The 21,036-nt window shown below is 37.9% G+C and overlaps 1 protein-coding gene across 1 annotated transcript in view; it reads right to left on the reverse strand.

The window, feature by feature from the left end:
* The window catches only part of LOC109112143 (lysosomal-trafficking regulator-like), an 80,280-nt gene that overhangs the window by 50,688 nt on the left and 8,556 nt on the right, over nt 1-21,036 (reverse strand). Inside the window, 6 exon segments of the mRNA XM_042769542.1 lie at nt 1,414-1,575; nt 2,495-3,473; nt 4,128-6,216; nt 6,752-6,841; nt 10,474-10,661; nt 15,164-15,255. Of these exon segments, the coding sequence (XP_042625476.1) occupies nt 1,414-1,575; nt 2,495-3,473; nt 4,128-6,216; nt 6,752-6,841; nt 10,474-10,661; nt 15,164-15,255 (3,600 nt within the window).

Here is a 21,036-nt window from a genome sequence, read left to right on the forward strand (position 1 = left end):
TCATAAATTTTCAGTGACAGGAAATTTATAATTTTAGATCAATAGGTGGCACCAAATTTAGAAACCATCAAGTATCCAACTGTATGCAGCATTATCAGGGAATTGTGCCATACAAGCTTTATGTGGATATTCAAAACCTTTGCTCAGATACTGCCTCACTTCCTGTTTTGTCTTCACTTGCTCTTTCATTATGGTTTTTCTGAAGAATTGTGTAGAATAGATGAGAGAAGAACTGATTATGATTTGAGCCTTTTTTTATACAAATTTTGTAAGACCAGTGAAAATAGTGTGTAAAATGCTGCACAGCAATGATAAGCATCATCCTAAAAACACAAATCACACCAAATACAAAAAAATAAAAAATTCATAACAAAAAAAAACTACATAATATAAAAATAAATAAATAAAAAAAAAAAAAAAAAATAAATAAATAAATAAGACTGTGTTCATCAAAGTTAAAAATCACAAGCACACAAAGTAACCACTTCTCAATTTTAGAGCTTTCATTTCCCTACAGCACAACATATCAGAAGCCTAAAGAATAAATGAAAATAAATAAATAAAAAAACAACAGTAGCAAAGTAAATTAAAGCAAAGCAGGCAGCAGCGTCTTACCTTCTAGAAAACGAGCGCTTTTCAGAATAATGTACCGTTGCATTGCAAAAAATTTAAGTAAACAATCCTAATAACATCACTTCTGGTGTTGTATTTGTTAGAGAGACAAAGTTTGTGATTTCAAAAAGCTGGTAAAGTAAAAAAAAAAAAAACAAAAACTCAGTACTCATAGGATCACATCAGCTGACTGTTTCCACATAAAATATATCCCCATAGTTCACAAAACAAATCTACTTAAAGAACTAAAGAGCGCCAAAGTAAATCTTACTGTGTCCAAATGATAAGTTTTATTTGGGAATTATTTGGTGATGTGTTCCACTGCTGGCTGTCCAACGGAGCTCAACTAAGTAGTTTATTTGGGATATTATTTCGGAGGTGATGTATTCCACTCTCTTTTACAAGGGAAAGAAAAGCCCTTAACACAACTGAACAGTCACCCAAACGTACATTTTATTAACTTTCCTAAGTTTTTAAACAACTATCCAAATATAAGAAAACCATATGCATTTATAAGAAAAAAAAGTGGCTATGTGATAAGAAACAGACTCAAACCTGAGACAACCAAACTCAACAGAGAGAGGTTAAAGGGAAGTGGAAATTTGCCATATAGCTGGTTGTGTGCAGAAGTTTGGTATTTAGTCACAAAGTTTATTATTAGTACGTACAGCATGGATGTACAGGTCTGGAACACTACAGACAACCAAATTACCTTGTTGGTGAGGATCAGACTCAAACCTGAGTCACCCAAACGTACAGCATGGATGTACAGGTCTGGAACACTACAGACAATCAAATTACCTTGTCAGGTTTCTCCTGGATGTCATCTGGACTGACGAACATCTCAGCCAATGCCACATGTAGTAAGGAATCAAACAGAGGAACTGCTAGTTCAGAATTCACAACTCCAGATCGAGAGAGCTGATCCCTGACCTCACACAGCGTCTCCTCTATGGACTGAAGCTATGGGATAGAGCGTGGGAAAATTACATTAGTTGAGTATGAGAACAGGACATAACAGGACATTTTTGTGTGTCTGTGTGCATTAATTACTTTGTTAAACAAATGAGACAAAAGTACAACAAACTACTAAAGACGCAACAACATGAACCCACGTTTGTGACTGCTTATGGGGTTCAGAGACACCCACAACTGTAGTTTAAACGAGAACAAAGTCAGGTATTGCACGCTATCAAAGATAAACGAGAACAAAGTCATGTATAAAAGGTCAAAACTTCAAAGACACTGGATAAGGATGATGCTTTCTAGCATGCATGTGTTGAGCACCTGTGTTTGTGCATGCTATCAAAGAGAGTATACTTTAAAAGCCTATGCTTTCAGCTGTAAGTGTTCTCGTCAAATCTGAAGTATACTTTGGGCTTTAGGTAGGGTGACCATATGTCCTCCAGGCCGGGATTTCTAAATCATCTAAAACATCTGGGCTTTGGCTTTATTTTCCTATTGTTTTCATTCTTGCTGAAGATAATGACTGAAAAGTAGTTTGACCAAAAATGTACAGGCATTGTACAAGATAGACTAAACGTGGAGTGCAAGAAGGTGGGATCTACAGAAAATGGTCAAAGAAATGCAAATACATGCATGTATTATGTAGGAGGACTCTACAGAGAGTACGTCAATAGGAAAAAAAGTCAAAACGGAGACCTTTTAGGCAATCTAGAAATCCCGATCAGGACATGTCCAGGACAAAGAGGACGTATGGTCGCCCTACTTTAGGGGTTACGAGTTGTTAGCTTCGCAGCATGCTAATGTCACCTGTACAGAAATCATGGGCATTTAATTTGAGTATTGACCTGTTCACACAGGACTCGGTCCAGCCCCTCACTAGGGTTCGAAACAGAGCTAGCGTGTGTGTCCACTGTACCTGAAAGGAAAGGTCTGGTTCAAATCTCTGTAGGGCTGAACTGGCACTGTGGAGGCAGATTGCCAAAAGCGCCTCCAGCAGTCGGATGCTCTGGAGAGGCCATTCCTCTTCAAGCCTTTGCGTTGGGTCAACTGAGTTGCTCTCGGCCTGAGAGGGGCTGTGTGTGTCATGCAGGTGGGTTTCCTCTGTACCTGCAGCCGACGCTATATTGTCAAACTGTCCTGTAAGAGCTTGAGTGGGAGAGCCTACATGAGATGGACTGCTTTTGCCCTTACTCTCTCTCTTTTTCTTAAATTTACTGTCTTTGATTTTAGACGTGAGTTTCTGGATGACCATTGTCATTAGACGTGAACAGACGTCTAGTCCTCCCAGTCTAAAGAACTGCCTCTGGAATACTGGACTGGACATGTACACCCAACGGCATACTGACCAAACATCGGCAGCCCTCCTTATCTGTTCTTTAGAGGGAAGAGCCACACTGTCTGGGGAAAGGCAGGGCAGTCGGCCACCCAACGGCTCACTAGCCGTACTATCATAGCCTGAGGTGTCTTCAGAGTCATTAGCAGAGTCTCTGTCAGAGTCTGCCTCCTTGCTTACACATAGGAAGGCAACACACAGAAAAAAGTTGATTGTGTTTAAATGCGCCTCACCTCGGTTACGCCCTACTGCAGAAAATGCACTTTTGCCCTTTGGATGAGGGCATGCCTCTTTCAAGCCTTCATAAAACTTAGTGAGGCTCTGAGGTCCTTCACCAGCCCCACGTGAACTCAGTTCCTCAACAAGCCCAAGAACAGCTTCCCTCTCCTGCGCTTCGGCTCTTTCTGGCTCATGCACAGCAGAATCCACGTGATGGTGCCACGCATTCAAAATGAGTGTTTCGAACACTTTCAGTGCCCATAGACGAGTGCAATCCAAGTAGATCAACTCTGTGATCTGGTTCAGTCCGTTACAACTCAGGAACAGGTCACGTACCACCCGGCTGAGTTGGAATACAAAATCAGAAGTTATAAATTCAGTAAGGACATTGGAATCTCAGATTATTTTAAATGCTGATATAGGGGACTTTCACACTGGCACTTTAGTTCAAAATAGAGGTTGGGTTGCATGAAAAATTGTTAATGTGAGTTTTCATGCAGACCTGGGAGTGCACCACAGTATCGAACTGGAAACTACCTTTAGGAGGTGATCTGAGTTCAGCTGTAATGGAAATGAATGACACGGATACAAGTGAGAGTGAACATGCAGTGTAATCAGGCAGCGTGAGAGCAATCCAAGCAGCAAACGAGTGGCTCGCAAAAAAACAAAAAAAACTGTCTCCACAAAAGAGACTGTTTGCAAGTAGCAGAATGGCGTCTTCATGCGATGCACATACAGTAGGCACAAGCATTGTTCATTCTGTTGTGCATAACAGCACCTATTAATAAAAATATATTGACCCAGGTTGTGTTTTTGATCATGCGCAGTGAACATTTGCGATGGCATACGATGAACTCAAATGCACCAGGGTTCGACCGAATCAAGTGAGTCTGAAACCGGACCAACACTACAGAAGGTCTCACTCAGATTCGGACCGCAGTAAACATGCCAAGTGTCAAAGCCCCCTTAAAGAAAGAGAGAAAAAGCATGGTCATACCTTGACTTTAGCAGAGCAGGCAGGGTTTGAAGATAAACCAGTAGTACCTCAACCGGGAGGCAATTGGTATGGTAACTGCAGACTTGGCTACAAGTAGTTGACACACCAAGTTGCTGGGCATGATGGGTTAGTTCCACACCCCGCTGAAGTACTGGGTTAAAAATATGAGTGTAGAGTTGCCATTGCACTACTGCATTACCTCGTAAAGTCAACTGGCATACATGACTGGCAATTTGTTGACTCAAATGCCAGTCTTCCCCAAACACAATTTCTTGATAGGCCTCTAAAGCATCCCACTTCCATAGCATGTCTTCAGCCCCTCTACTGGGCAGAATACCTTGGGAACGATAAGAGGGAGATTGGGACGTGGATAAGTTCAATTCTTTCTTAGGTCCATAGCCCTGCAAAGTCTCTTCAAGGCCAGGTAACTGGCTACTATCCAAAGTGCAAATGTTGCAGGAGGAAAGCTTGGCCTTTTCAGAAGGTTGACCACCTCCAAGCTGTTCTAAGACTAGTCTACTAAGGACGCTCAACACATGGGACTGATAGCTCCGAAGTCCTGGAGCCTGAAATGCCTGGAGCATTGGTCCAATTATGGACCTTGGATCCATGCAGCAACAGATGCCAACAGCTTGTACTCCTGCTAGTACCTGCAGCACAGCAGGACCTGAGGGTGACAGGCGCTGGAAAAGATGCAAGCACTGGTGGACACAAGCTGCAAGGCAACAACAGCGTTCGGGGTAACGCACTTCCCCGTCATGACCCTCGGAGTCCTCTTCAAAGGGGTTACGTCGGGCTGCCTGCTTGAAAGTGGATACCGGCAATCCTGAGAGGTCACGGTGATGGTGCAAAAAATAGGAGTATTCGCAATGACGATGTCGACGACGTGCACAAACAGACTGGTGTAGCTGCTCTGACTTGGCCCTCTTGACAGCACTGATTATCTTAAGTACATTAGCTATAAGACAACGAAGATGCTCTGATGCATCACTACCGACTTCTGAATCTCGAGCTTCTGCTAAGGCCTCAAGGCGCAGAGCTGTTGCCTCGAAGAGCTCCAAGCCACGGTGTTGGACAAATTCATGAACTAACTCAAGAGACTGACTGAAAAAGAAAGGGTTGGGAGCAGAGGCCTGTAAACAGCCTAGTAGTAACTGCAGGACACCCTCCAAGAGTTCTGGCAGTAGCAAGGCCCGGTGACGGTACTTTGAAAAGGAAAAATCTTCTTGTATCTCCTGCAGAGTTTTCTTTGGCCTTGGTGCAAAAGGGTCAGCTTGCCTTTCTAAACAGGTACGAATCTTTAAAGTTGCTCTGAAGAGGTCAGTCAAGCTTCGACGCAGATTATCAGGAAGTGTCTCATTTTGACCCACGTCTACAAACATCAAGTGCAGAATTGTGCGTAAAAGCATCCTTTGAACAAGTGCAACTGGCTCCTCAGTCCAGCCTCCAGCTAGCTCATCGATCCCACCTCTACCACCACCACCGGGACCACAGCAGTCACCAAACTCTGTGAGTATCTCTGTGAGCGTGGGTACAACGCTGACCGCCAAGCCTGGGTTATGATTGATGGTCATGTCGAATTTGCAGACTTTTTCCAGAAGAGAGAGTAGAACATGGCAAAGGTCAAAAGGCGAGTTCTCCATGCGGTTGAAGATGGAGAGAGTGGTGGGGTCTGTTAGCATGTTAGGATCTAACGTGTGAGATCCAAACAGTCTGTGAGGTTGGGATGGCTCAATGGTGCTCATGGCATCAAGAGTGGGATGTTGCGATGCTGGCTGTGATGGATTGTTGGACTGGTGAAGCTGGCAACTAACACGAACGGCCGAACTGTGGAATCTGCGATGTTTGCTCCCAGTATTTGTGGTCTTATCATCCGAGTTGGCTTCAGAATCTGATGTGGAAAGCTGAGATTTGCGTGCATCCCTCACAGAGTATCGCTGAGCTGTTCTTCGTGAACGACGTGACTTCGAGGAGCCAGATAAACGCTTCCCAGAGTTCTGCACATCACATCTATTTTGCCCCGCCTTTTGAGGGATGGTCCTTCCCTCTTGGCATAGAAACACCTCTAGTAATGAAGGCAGGGTGAAATCTAAGATAAAAAAAGCAGAGTAGGAAATTTAAATTGATTAAAATGATTGTCCTGACTAGCATCAACCAGTTATACTAACTGGTTTCATCAGAGCAAGTCATAATGACCTCGAGAGGTCTGTTTACAACACAATTACAGAAACTAATAACTCAACAATGTGGAAAGGAGCTGCTGGAAATGATTAGCATGCCTGCACTAAATACCTAAGGTCTCAAGATCAATGAAAAGCCTTATCCTTTCCATCATCCTTTTACCGTACTGTTTCATAATTCAAGCCATCTCATGGTTTCACTTTGTTGTTCCTGCAGGCAGCTACTTAAAAATTCATGGCGTCCTTGTAAGATCACTGCCATCATATGCTTTATAAAAACAATTTTTTTAAAGGTATATCATCTTTCCAACTAAATGCAATCCCAGAATGTCATTTAATATTAGCATATAAGTATGGGTTACAGTATACCTCTAGTGCATTCTCAAAATTAAGACTGTTAATAGCATGCATTATTAAAGGGCTTTATAAAATGAAGTGACTCACCTGGGGCTTTATCCTCCTGAACAGGAATCTTCCAGACCAGAGGTAGCAGAGACAACAAGAGTGTAAGCAGCTCTTCCCGACAGGTCATTCAGTCCCTGCAAATCAAAACAAAAAAAGGATTTGAACTGAAGTCTTCACTCAGTCCCTGCAAATCCAGTCAAAATCCAGTCTCCTTGTGTTGATGACCACCTAGAAGCAGATTATTTTTCTCACTTCTGCTTCATAGTGCCCTTCCTCTCTCTTGCCAAACTAGTTTCCAGAGATACGCAAAAGGTGGACAATTGCAGACAACAAAAACAGTGGTATCTAGTGGTTTTCTTCCAAACGCTTAAGTCAAATGCAGGATATGCTGGACATGAGGTACGACAGCAAGCCTCTAAATTCTGGCTCCACCCTGAGCAAGAAAGCATTCCTCACAAGGAGAAGCAAAAGCACCCTGACACATGTGAATTAAAAGCAAATACAGGGGGCTGCGTGCCACAGAGCTGTGTGACCCCAGGTAAACAAGCATCTGGCAGCATACTCGTAAGCTAATTAGAAAAGTGGCTAGAGAGCCATATTGACCCACCACAATGCAAACACACAGGCGATTAAGGTTTTCAAATATATTTTAATTAATTAATTATTTCGGGTAAAAAAATATTTCATCTAACGTAGGCTTTTTTTATGGTTTTAGTTTGTTTTAGTTAACAACAATAATCCTTGTCTACACCGTAATATAAAGCAACAAACATCCCATTACAACAATTGAAGCCATCTGCATTTGCATACATGCAAAACAACACCACTCGCTAACTGAGTCTTTCAGTTTTGCTGTAACATTGTGTAGCTCTCTTGCAGTGTGTCTACAAATAAATGGATGTCTGTATTTAGGCCATCACTGCTCTAAGTAGGGGTGCTCCGATTGATTGGCTACCGACGACTATCGGCCAATAATCATGTTGGGATGTTTGATTGGTGGTCTCTATAAAGGCGGATCTAAGAAAAAAATGGTCTCAAGCTGATGCCGTGAGAGGTTTGGCACGACATGCAGCGGCACCGTCTCAATCTCTGTCTGGCATGGGTGAAATAATTATAATGCTGAAGGTGAGGTACTCACCCTCATATTTCTTCATTAAATAACTTAAAGTAATTTGAAAACCTTGTGTGAGACGTAATTTCACAAACAGCGTGAGTGAACCACCGCACGCTCTCACTGTCTTTCTCTCTCAAAATATGCAAATGACTTCAAATCACCACACATCGCGTCTGTCTATAAGCGAGCTGCACAGCTGACACAGGAATTGTCACTTGCACAGTCGAGGCAGTGTCACATTGTCACTAAAGTTTATAAATTGCATTTCTTTTTAATTCTTACCAGTGTTCAACCATTAAGCGCCCTGGAGACCGTACGCTCATGCACACTCGCAGCGCACACACATAACGCCACGTTCACATTACTCCATTTGCAGTGCATATGTGGTGCATATTTTTTCCGCGCTCATGTTAATGGATTAAAGCTTTCACTGAACATGGTGGCGGGCCGGGGCAGTGTGTTCAGGAGCGGTGCGTCTGCAGATCGTTTCCGCACCGAGTCTATTGCTGCGCTGCAAGCGCTGAATTAAAGTAACAGTGCATTGTCTGCAGTAAATATGAACACGGATTGACACAAAAATGTAGTAATTACACCATAAATGCATATTATTAAAGTCTGCTGTGTTTCACAGTCAACACATATGGCTTTTTGGCTAGGTTTAAAGGGAAAGAGCACTTTTAGATAAAGAATGCAATAGATGGCACTCGTGGAGGTAGAAAAACAAAGTTCTTTAGGAACCGCAGTATTGCTTGTAATAAAGATTTAAATGCAAAAGGAAAGACAGTAGAGCTGAGTATTTCTGTCAATGGTAAGTTTGTGATAACGTAAAAAAAGTAGTTTAGATGTTTTGCCAATTGCTTGAGCAACTTGATATATAAATCTAGAATTAAATGCAAAGTAAAAAGCATTGAATGATGTGTTGCTTATATTAATTGTGTTTAAACAGGTCTGTGAAAGATTGTATGACTGTACTGTGTAAAATAAGAATTGCAATGCATGCATAGAATTCTCAGTGACATGTTTTGGATTTGAAATCAAATAACGGAATGATTATCATGTTGGAATAAATGTTGTGTTTGTGGTAAATAACCACGGATCAGTAGCGGACTCTTCTGTGAAAGTACAGTCCGTGCTGCTTCCCCACACACAAGAGACACTTAAGAGGGGAAATCCCTCAATTTAAAAAAATGAAATTCAGGCCCTGAATAAATGTCTACAAATCCTGATTGGATTATCACTGTAAATAGTTATAAATGATAAAAGAAGGATTTAAAAAGATCGGTATCAGTGATCAGCCTCAAAAATCCTGATCGGAGCACCCCTTGCTCTAAGCAAAGACTTTCTAGATTTCCTTGTGTCTCAAAAAAGCAATGCATAGAAAAGACATAACAGCATGAACACAGATCTAATGTCAAGCTTCACTACAAAACAAACACATAACAAATAGAAAAGACATAACAGCATGAACACAGATCTAATGTCAAGCTTCACTGGCAATCATTTTTGTCATATAGAACTGAAAACTAAATATCTATAGGCAATTCATCAAAGCTCATTGAAATTTTGAGAGTTTAACGCATTGACACTTAAGTCACTGCTGAAGAAAGTACTTTTAAGGTCCACTGTATGCAGTATTTATGTAAATGCGTGAGGCATTCAGGAAGGTTGTTCAGCTCTGTTGTGACTGTGACATATCGCCATGCTATTTCTGAACAACGCCTGCATCTGGAAAGAAATTCATTCCCTAAATAACATGTGCTTTGACTAATACATTTCCATGACTTGTCCAGGAATCATCCAGTCATTTGTCCCAGAATAAATAAAAACGGACACATTCTGCACTGTATTTTTTTGAACTACTCTTGCTTCTCTGTCTATCACATGTGTAAATCACAAAATATCATGTGTATTGCTTTAACCCTGTAAAGCCTGACACATGAAATAATCTATTGTTATATGGAACAGTTTAATGAACCTTTAAAAAATCTAAAAAAGATCATCTAAAATAGTTAGAATATGGAGCTCATCTTCAAGGAGGAAACACCTCAGTTTTATTTTATTAGTGCAGATGCTGATATTTATATGCCCAAGAAATATGATGAAATTCTGACGCTTGTAATGTAAATAAATGAGATCAAGATAACAGTACAGCAATGACAAATTTCAGTCGTCACTCTATCTCCAATAATATGTCTTACTCCGATGATATTTAAATGATCAAAACATATAATGCAATGCAAGATGATGATGACTGAGAGATGAACAAATAAACGCTTCTCAAAATCTGATGATCATATTTGGGACTCACTAATTTTCTAAAATGATTCATGGAGAACTACGTAAAGCCAAAATGCTTCATCAGGAAATATTACTAACAATTTCAAAGTTATTCTTACATTTACTTTATAAAAATCAGTAAAGATTTGACAGCAAAAAGACACGTGAACCACGAGCTGAAGGTGGACGTTTGTACAATTATAGTAAAATACCTTTTACTTATTAAACAAACTATCAATCAGACGACAGAAGGCATGAGTAGATTGTGTGTGACAGGTTTTTCAGTAAAGTTTTGATCGTTTTGATAATCCAGATGCTTTAGTAGGGTTTATAGGGTTAAAATATCTTCAAATGAAGCTTCTTTGACTGACCTGGTCAATGACAAAGTCCAGGGTGCTGAGGAGCAGGAACCCGCGTCCGCGCACCAGATACTCTCCCAGCGCCACCATGTGACTCTCCTCCTCGTCCTCGGCCCGCTGGGCCACCGCACTACACAACTGGTGCACATCGGTCAGGAACTCCCGTGCCAGGGTGTTACTGGCCCCACTCATGTCCGAGCTGATGGAGGAGAGAAAGCAGGAGCATGAATACATGTAATCATCTGCTAGAACCAGCTAGAGCCCAGCTTTAGTTTCACCATCCTTACAGTTCTCTTTTTGTATAAATCAACAAGAAAATAAAACAAGTGAAACTGCTCAGGCGGTTTCATGTCCCATAAGTACCTTTATATAAACTGATTTAAATACAAGAAAATCTGCTATCCTTATAATCTAGTGTGCTTCTACTGTTTTTATATTTGCATGTAGTTAATTATGCACTCTGTCTATCTGTCAACAGCCTTTGCAGATCAGATGCTGCTCATTTAAGGAGCTTAATATTTAGCAAAAACACAGATTGACATTATTGACAATTTCATTTAGTATGTAGCAAAAACATACATTGGCATGTTACTGACAATTTCATTTATAGTATTAATGTATAATCATAAGGGTAACTGATCTCAGATCTTTTATTAGCACAGTTATTGCTCATTGAGTGAATCAATGAAGCCACCAGCACCTACTCTTCTGCACAATGGTAGCCTCAAAACTTTTTCTAATTTCCAAAACCCTCTTCTAAATGTTCAAAATAACTCACCATTACATGTACTGTACAAAACTCTAACATGTAATTTTCTTTCATTAAAAAAAACACTTAAAATGACAATTATTTTCACAACACAAAATGATTGACGTTCACTTAAACGTTTGCAAATTTAAGTGGATTGAACATAATGTAAAAATTGTTTCAAAATGTAGTTGTTTCTGATCATTTTAACCAAGTATTAAAAATCTTAAAGTATTACAACAAGTTCAATTAAACAAATAATGTTTTGTTGAACCAACTTAACATTATTTGTTTAACTGAACTTGTTTTAGTCTTGTTGTATGGACCTGAACTAATTCCGTTAAAAAAAGTTTTCCGTAATTTAATTAAGTTCTCTGAACAAGCTATTTATTTGAGTGTAGGTTTTGAAAAAGAAAAAGGGATCAACATCATAATATTTCACAAAGGCTGGCAGCCCATTTGACCCCACCCTCTCATTCATATCAATAATGCAGCTAACCAATCAAACTTGATCAGTGAAATGTAGGTTATGGTATGCACACACACTGTGATTATGTGAGGCCTGACAGGAACTACATTGAGGTTACACAACAAGATGTTAGGCTTCATGGACACGGACAGCAGATCCTGTCATCAGACACTGCTGCAGCGTACTGTATCACATCAACCAGTTTTCCATCCACCACATCAACCGCTGGACAGGATTTCAGCCGTCTCACTTTACCAAACCACAGACAGCAGGACAAACTCTCACAATAAGCTAACAATTCCCAGACACTGATTTAACCTCTTTTCTTCTGAGACATTAAGGATGATTGCACTAATTATCCATCAAATTAAACCCCAAAAATCTAAAGAAAAAAAGAAAAAAGATATTTTCACAAATTATATTTTATATAAAGACAATAATTATATGTAAATTAGGCTTGCATGAGTTGGAGAAAACAATCCAATTACAAAAAAAAATTGATATTTTAAATGCATTTTCTACAAAAAGAAAAAAAAATCCAGGCCAAAATTTTGTGATTATAAATATCAATATGACAATATTACTATTATTATTATTTATTATTACCATTAACAATAATAATAAATGTTATCATTTTTATATTAAACATCAAATATTAATACATTATATTCCATGGTTAATTAAGTGTATTTAAGAAAAATAATATAATAAAAATAATAATAATTGTATTTTACAGTACAAGTGTAAAATTACATAATTATGTCTTAATTTGTCTCTTCATTTTCAAACATTAAACCATAAATTGAAATTGTTATTTTTATATTTGAATGAAAACTGTGTATGTGTGTGTGTGTGTGTGTGTATGTATATATATATAAAATTGATCATTTATTTCTTATTTTAAATTATTATTATTTATTTTAAAAAAAGAGCAAAACATTTTCTATAAATAGTCTGCATGGTTATTTAATATGGCCATACTGGCCTCCCAAAGACACACATGCTCTCTGTTGCACAATGCTCAAATACACAATTTCAGCAGAAATTAAAATATGTTCCCTTTACATCACAGCAGCTCCAGCACACGTATCATAAATATACCCATACGGGTCTTTGAAGACACGCCTCCTTCAAAATCTACAATAATCTACAGTACCTCATATGAGCAAGCCAATAGTGGAACTCAAAATCTCCATCATCATCCGCAGTGTTTCAGCCACATATTCCACTCATGCTCGTAGTAACATCTCTGCATGAACCACAACGATCAAGCCTGCGTCCGCATGCCTCCACACTTCACTAATGACTCAATTTTCTGTCCTGCTCTGTAAATTTCATTAAATTGGAATTTCAGATGGAAGCTTTCCAGATTTTGAGTTGATCAGTGCATCACATGAAAGCATGTGATGTCACATGGTCACACAGAGGCAGGCTGGGAAGCAAACTTCTGGTCAGGTCTGGAGGTTACTCAGAGTAATTCGATTTTGTAGTAAAGCTTAGATGATGAACCTGCCATTTTCCAGATGCTGAAACAATCCTGTTATGTAAAAACAAATCTTACCCCTCAGCAAACCATTTAATCTTATTTTGCACAACCATGCTTGCATTTCTTTAAATGACTAAACCAGATTTTAGAAATGGACTCTTCTATGGACTTACATAGAAGGTATTTTGAAGACATAGTCGGGTTTGGAACAACAAAATCAAATTACGACAGGGCTGCACCGATTGTGACAAAAATCATAATTGTCGATTATTACCTTGAAACTGTAATTGCGATTATTAATTACGATTATCACAATTTACATCGAATGATGTTTATACCATTGTTTGATGCAACTGCATGCCATATTTTTATATGAAAATAAACAAGCTGAAAACACTCTAGCTGAAAAACTTTTAGTGCTTTTCCATAGAATAAAGCCTCAAATGCCAACTATACATTGGACTGGTTTCTTCTTTAAATTATAAAAAAGTGAAAATATGAATGGTATTATAATGTTCTACTAAAACTAAAATTAAAATAATGGGAAAAACCCATAAGATAACATGTAGAAAGAAAAAAAACGCAAATTAAACATTCAGAAAAAAATTGCCTAATCGCTTTGAATGATTACATAATTGTGGAATCCATAATTGTGATCGTGATAAATTCGCTTAATTGTGCAGCCCTACTTTAAAAAAAAACACACAAAAATTGAAAGTCAGTCGGGTTTGGAACAACATGAGCAAATGATGACCGAACATTAACATTAATGTTATTAACTAACATTAGTTAAAAATATAACTAGTCATTATTATTTCATGTTACAAATATTAAATAATAAAAATTAAAAATACAATAAAAAAAAAGATTTAACACAAACAAATACAAATAAACACGTTAGAAGTATTTCTCAGTGTTAGTTCATGTTAACTAATGTAGTTTACTAATGTTAACAAATGAAAACTTGTGAAGTGTTATTTCTTCATTTGGTCAAATCCAAATTAAGAAATATTAGTTACGTAGTAATTTTAGTCCAAGTAGGATTTTCATATTGGACAATAACAGATTATGAAAGCTTGTTCTGTTAGTTTAGGGCAGCTGTTGCACAAACCTTACACTGGGTGGTTGTCTAATAAATTTGTTAAACACTGCACATTTCATGAAATGTAAATACTCTGCACTGTGCAATACACACATGTAAATATCCTATATTATATATATGGCACTACACTCCCATTTTATTATCATTATAATTGCGATGCAAGTTAATAATAAACACTTTACCAGTGTCTCCCTGTCCCAGTTTGCCAATATGCCACTGGTAAAGTGGGACAAAGGAACAATGAATTAATATCCATGGAAAATAAGGAAATCAGACAAGTTTGCAACAACAAAAGATGTGAATAAAGACAAGTTTTTATTTCTGGGCGAACTATTGCTTCAACAAGTTAATTACTTTATTATCTCACTCAAAGCAGATAAAAGATTTGAAAGGGTTAAAGGGATTCATATGCATTCACATCGGAAAGGGTTGAAGCTTTTGCCAGTTCCTGTGTTTCGGCTAAAGTTCCAGGAACTGTACATGATCATGAGATAAAGATTAGGAGCTGAGAAAACACACTTAATTGAGCACACAGCACTGGGCCAGACAAAGAAAGCCTTTTATCACTCGCCTCAAACAATCAGCTTCTCTCAACACAATGCTAATTAACGTAAGCTCTAGTCACTGGCTGCTATGATTTTAGTTCATCTAAACAAGGTTCAACTGACTGAGGGCGGATCAGTAATTGAGTAAATTACACAAAAAACACTGATCAGGAACTGTGATCTGTGCTTAAAATATCTGACAAAGATGCAGCGAGTCAAAACAACAAAGATGTTATTCAAAATTCTGCTTGACAGTCGTGATCAAATGAAAAAATGATTTCCACAATTTTTGGGCAACTGTTTCTTTGAACACAGACTGTCAACTGAAACATGAAAAAGAAGATGGCTTACCAGAATTTGAGCGCATCCTTTGCTCTCGGGTCACTGAGTTGTCGCACACAGTGAAACGTGCACAGAAAACTCTCCAAGCACTGAAGACTGACCTGAAATCAGAAAAAAACAACAACATACATTTCTGTAATGAAGGAGATCTCACTGATGAACTACATGTTTGCATTTTCTGATGAAAGCACCGTTTGTAGCACAGGACGAGTCAGGACACTCGGTTAGGAGTCTGATCAAACATATAACTTTGAATGATAGTAATAATAGGGCTGATTTAATTTAGCAGGCACTAGGAAAAATGCTGTTGAAAGGGAGCTTTGCATTGTGAACTTGAATGTGTAATATTTCTACACTAACGTATCAAAATGAGACACGCATAGCCTTTGACCAGTAGGTCTTTCCCTTCATCCAGTCCACCAGTGAGCGTTTCTCCAATTACTGGAACAGACACAGAATAATCACATGACATGGAGCAACTTCCACTCACATGAGCGAGTGAGAACGAGGACAGATGCAGGGAAATATACTACAGCTGCTGCATCTACATGAGTGTGACTGTGCCTCAGATTACATGATAGCCAAAATAAATAAATAAATAAATAAAACAATATAAATAAATATTCTTCTTCATTCATTGTCATTATGATTATTTATTTATTTATTTTCAATATTGGGTTGAAACATGACCCTTGAATAATTCTTGGCAGATTTTGCGGGATTCATCCAAATTATTATGGATAATAATCACATGAAATCTGTCAAGATTTCCGTGAAGGGTTATAATTTAACCCAAAATGTAAAAAATACATGATACAAAATAATAACCATTTTATATTAAATACACTATTAAAACTTAAATACTTTTAAAAAAAGTTTATGAATCTCTGAAAAACCTGTCAAAAGATGGTCACGGATAATATTTGACAAAAACCTGATTCGATTACTGTTAATGATGCATTATTTTAATTATAAAATACGTATATATCAGAAATCACAGGCATGTCTGGAATGTGTAATCTTCCCAGGATTTCCATCTGCAGACGGCTGGTCACCTGACCTTTTTAACTAGTAACCATGGGGGATGTGTGTTAATGCGGTCACAGGCTCGACAGCAGCTTTGACTGATCCTCCAGCTGTCAGAAAGCTTCACTAATCCACAGCTTCCACAAAAGCATTTCACAAAAAAAAAAGATGCCTGAGATGCTTTAATCAATCTTTAAACTGCTGCACTGTCATGCTTCATCACCTACAAACTCTCATCACTGAACTGCTGAAATGATTATGTTTTGGTTAATAATCATGGCAAAATATACAACCAAACAGGAGCAGAAAATTTCCAGTAAATTTCTGGAAACTTTCCAAGGTTTCCAAACATGACCATAAAATCCTGAGAAGTTTCCCAAAATTCTGGAACCCTACACAGATTAGTAAATCATTTTTTTTTGTTACAAGTTAAGTGCCAAACCAATAAAAACTAAAAGTTATTATACCCACAGAATAAAATTATTCTGAACATTAATTATTAAACTTATTTAAATCACAAACATAATTTCCTTTCTGTGTGAATCTCAAAAATAACTGTCAAGAACACAACAAAGTTATCTTTCAGGCATAAAATAAGTTGTTGTGCATAAAATGTACATTTTACATTTTCTATTCTCTGCATTATTCAGGAGACATTGTGATAGAAATCATCAATCTTCTATGAAAATACTGTTAAATTATGTCTAGATCTTCAATGATTCAAGTCAGTGACTTAATTTCCTACAGACTAGACCTGTTTCCACAGCTCTGTACAAAAACAAAACACTTCCTAGTTTTCGTGTTCAGTCACCTCAAATGACCCCTCATAATAATTTTCACTTAAAGGAGTCATTTGACGTTGCTAAAAAGAACATTATTTTGTGTATTTGGAGTAATTTTCCACATAATGTACATAATTGTTCCTCCTCTATGCCCCGCCTTCTGAAACGCATAGATTTTTACAAAGCTCATCTGTCTGAAAGGCGAAGTGTGCTCTGATTGGCCAGCTATCCAATGTGTTGTGATTGGCTGAATACCTCAAGCGTGTGACGAAAATGTTACGCCACTTACCACAGCGGTTCTCAATTCCAGTCCTCGCGCCCCCCTGCTCTGCATATTTTGCATGTCTCTGCTAGTTAACACACCTGATTCATATAATCAGCTCGTTAGAAGAGGGCTACGTGCATGAACTGCGTTCCGATTGATATGATCCCTGCACTGTGTTCACTGCTCCCTACTCCCGGAGCAGGGGAAATCCGTTGGAGTTTACTTCACTTCTGAACATTTATTCATGGATTTGCGCTGCGTTGCTGCTTGCAGCGTCTTCACACACAAACGATTGTGACATCATATAAATAAATACATATTCCCCTCACCCAACAAATAAACAAACAAACAAACAAACAAACATGTATGAATTTCATGAAACCGATCGAGAACTTGTCAAGATTCATGTTTCAACCCAAAAATAGATGAAGTAAATGAAGAAAATATTCAAACAACAAATAAACAAGCAAAAAAATTAATAAATAATATTTATGAATCTCATAAAATCTATCAATAACTTGTCAAGGGTTATATTTTAACCCAAAAATAAAAGAAGGAAAATATACAATAAATAAACAACAAACAAATAAATAATTTGCATGAATCTCATAAACCCATCAAGAAATTGTCAAGGGTCAAATTTCATCCCAAAAATAAAAAAGGGAAATAAATACATACATACATACAACATGCATACAAACATTATGTAGAAAGAAAGAAAGAAAGAAAGAAAGAAAGAAAGAAAGAGAAAGCAAAGAAAGTGGATGTAACTCACAAAACAAGTCAAGAATTTGACATACTTAAATCCAACATAAATACACACAAAGGTGAGTAAACTATGACAGAATCTGCATTTTTAGATAAACTGTTCCCTTAAAATATTCTGAAATATCCCAAAAAGGCAAGTCAGAGAACACAAGCATCAGAATGTTTGAAACTCTTTAACTCAATTTGTTAGTAGTAACAAGGTTTCAAGGCAGGGTTATTGAAGGTGTCAGAGGTCATGACCTTCAGCAAGCTTCAGACACTCACCAGACAATCAGGGTCCCACTATCTGAATCAGAGCAGAAGATGATGTGAGGGACTCAATGGACAGCGAGAGGCTGGAAACACGGGACACAGGAGAGAAAGAGACAGACGGGATGAGACGAACAGAAGATGAACATGACAGGAAAACAAAAATTAAACAGAAGGACAGAGAAACATGAAGGCAAGGAGGATGCAGCTCTAACTAGTTTAAGAGAGAGAGAGAAGTTCATGCAGAATCAAAACAAGGTTCAATCTGACTGAACAAACAGATCATGGGATGCAAAGTTCCTCTGCTTACAGGGATCTGTTACTGCTAACAGACAGACACGCAGTTCCACACACAGATTTCTGAACCAATCACCTGAGCTGTAAATGTCATGTGACAAATCACTCTGGAGATGCAGGAAAATGAAGTCAACACTGAATGGCTCTCCACTAGAACAAACAGACTCAAACCCTCACTACAGTAACTACAGTAACATGAGCCGTGACATCAAATATAACAGAAAGTGAAATGTACTTTTAACACTTGTAAGAGCTCTTTAAACAAGTACTTACATTTAGCACCAGGTCCTGACTACTAAAACTTACCAGCCTAAACTAAAAACCCTGAGACAAATAATCTACAAATATTAGAGCATTAAAATATACACCAATAAACCACGGATTATAGTTATGCAGTACGTGCAAACTTCATTCATACTACATAGAACTTCCAGTAAATTTTACGGTCACAAAGCAAATGTTCAAACCAAATGTAGTACCTACTATACAGTATTTGACTTTGGATGCAGAAATAGTCTCATGACTGTAATGATTCAGACACTGCTACCCTTCACAAGTCTTAATTACAGTGTTTTCCAAGAGGTCACAACGGATCAAAATTTCCTAAATTTCATGTGACCCAAGAGCTGGGCTTCTCAAAGCACTGATAGAGAATCTCTGGATGGACACTGATGATATTGATGGAAATACATTTGATGCACAGACACACTTTTCTCAAATAAACAACATCATTCAAACTCAAATGTCTTTTAACAACCTCTAACAAGATAGTAGCTCATCTAAAAAAAAAAGTATCCTGTAATGAGTGTTCTTTAGAATTATGTAATATTGGAGTATTTAATAATATTTTTAATTAACTTTTGTTTTTACATTTCAAATTTTAGTTTGTTTTTGATAATTTTGTAATGTGCTTTTGTCTTTTTTTTTTTTTACATTTCTACTTTTTTATTTCAATTTTAAATTCTGATTTTAGCGATTTTAGCATTTCCACTTTCAGTGTAGTTCATTTTCAAAGTAAAATATAAAATTTTAGTTTAAGTTTTTGATATTTATATTTTATTTTATTTAAATGAACAAAACTATCTTTAATAGTTTTAGTTTAAAATAACACAGATTTCAACAGTTATTTCACATACCCCTAATTTATGCTCCATACTACATTTGATATTCATGATTTCAAATGCACATTTTCAAAGAACAGACCTTTTGGTGTTTTTCCTCAGCTCAGTATCTGGGTTTGAGTCATCTTAGCACTAGTTCATTAGTTGAGAGACTGCCGCGGATTGTATGTTTTCGTGAGCCTTGCAGGAATACTGGGCAGCATCTAATTAACACAGTGTTTCCCAGATTGATTTATTTGTGACGGCCCGCCACAGTATCAAATAGATTTTCCAGAAGGCTTTGACTTCATTAATTAAACATGAGCACTGCACGTTTCCAAATTGAAACCCAGTGCGGGTGTTTTTATATCACTGTATTTCTGAAGGAAACCAACTGTCTTCAGAATATTTTGCATGTCATTTTCATTTCATCTTGCATGTAATGTCTGAAAGTAGCGCTTGTGAGTGGATACGGAATATCCGCTAAACTGTTACTTGTATCTGATTTGGTAGATAATTTGTTTCTGAATAAAATGTTGACACAATGTAGAGTACTTGCTCTGGTCCTTGCTTTGGATGGAGGGGTGGTTGAACCACGTAGAAAGAAAGGATGGTCCCGCCAGTCTGTGTGGGTTCATGAGATTTTGGGCGCACTAAAACAGCTCGGTCAGTATCGTTTGGTCCAAGTGCTGAAGTTGGATGGAAGCCGGTTCAAGGAGTATTTGCCCCGCCCCTTCTGCACTCTGATTGGTTATCTGACTAGAAAGTGACAGCTAAGAGCCCAGAAAAAAATCAAAACCTAAAAAAAAATCAACTCTCGGCGAAAAAAAAAAAAAACGCTCAGCGATCAGCGCGAAAAAGACGCTCAGTGCTCGGCACGCTCCTGGCATTTTAAAAAACGTGGCGCTCCCATTGAGAACAACTGAAAAAATACGCTAGCCACGGGGGAAAACACTTTGGTGGACACAGGGACTTCTGGCTGGCAGAGAATAAATTTGCATATATTTGCCGCCACAAATAGAGTGTAAGTCTATGGGAAACACTGTAACACATAGCTCAGACACGCATGCTGTGCAGGAAGTCACACATGTTAGTGTTGACACTGTTAACTTAAGTCACTCGCAGTGTAAGTACAGTGGGTTTGCAGAAGTGTCATTTTCCTTCTGCTATTGCAAAAAGCAGATCTTGTTTTTGCTTGTAGTCTTTTGTAAATTAATATTAAACATTAAAAGAAAAGTTAACAGTCAACAGCATGTGCAGCGTGCAGAAACCAATTCAACCCTTAGTTCGCATGTACAGTAAAACAGAGTTTCAAAGAAATTTAAACATCATATTTTTGCCCTAAAATTAAGTATATTCTATAGGGCTGCACGATTATGACAAAAATCCTAATCA

Source organism: Cyprinus carpio, chromosome A13 (genome assembly GCF_018340385.1).
Source record: "Cyprinus carpio isolate SPL01 chromosome A13, ASM1834038v1, whole genome shotgun sequence".
NCBI classification, from domain to species: Eukaryota; Metazoa; Chordata; class Actinopteri; order Cypriniformes; family Cyprinidae; genus Cyprinus; species Cyprinus carpio.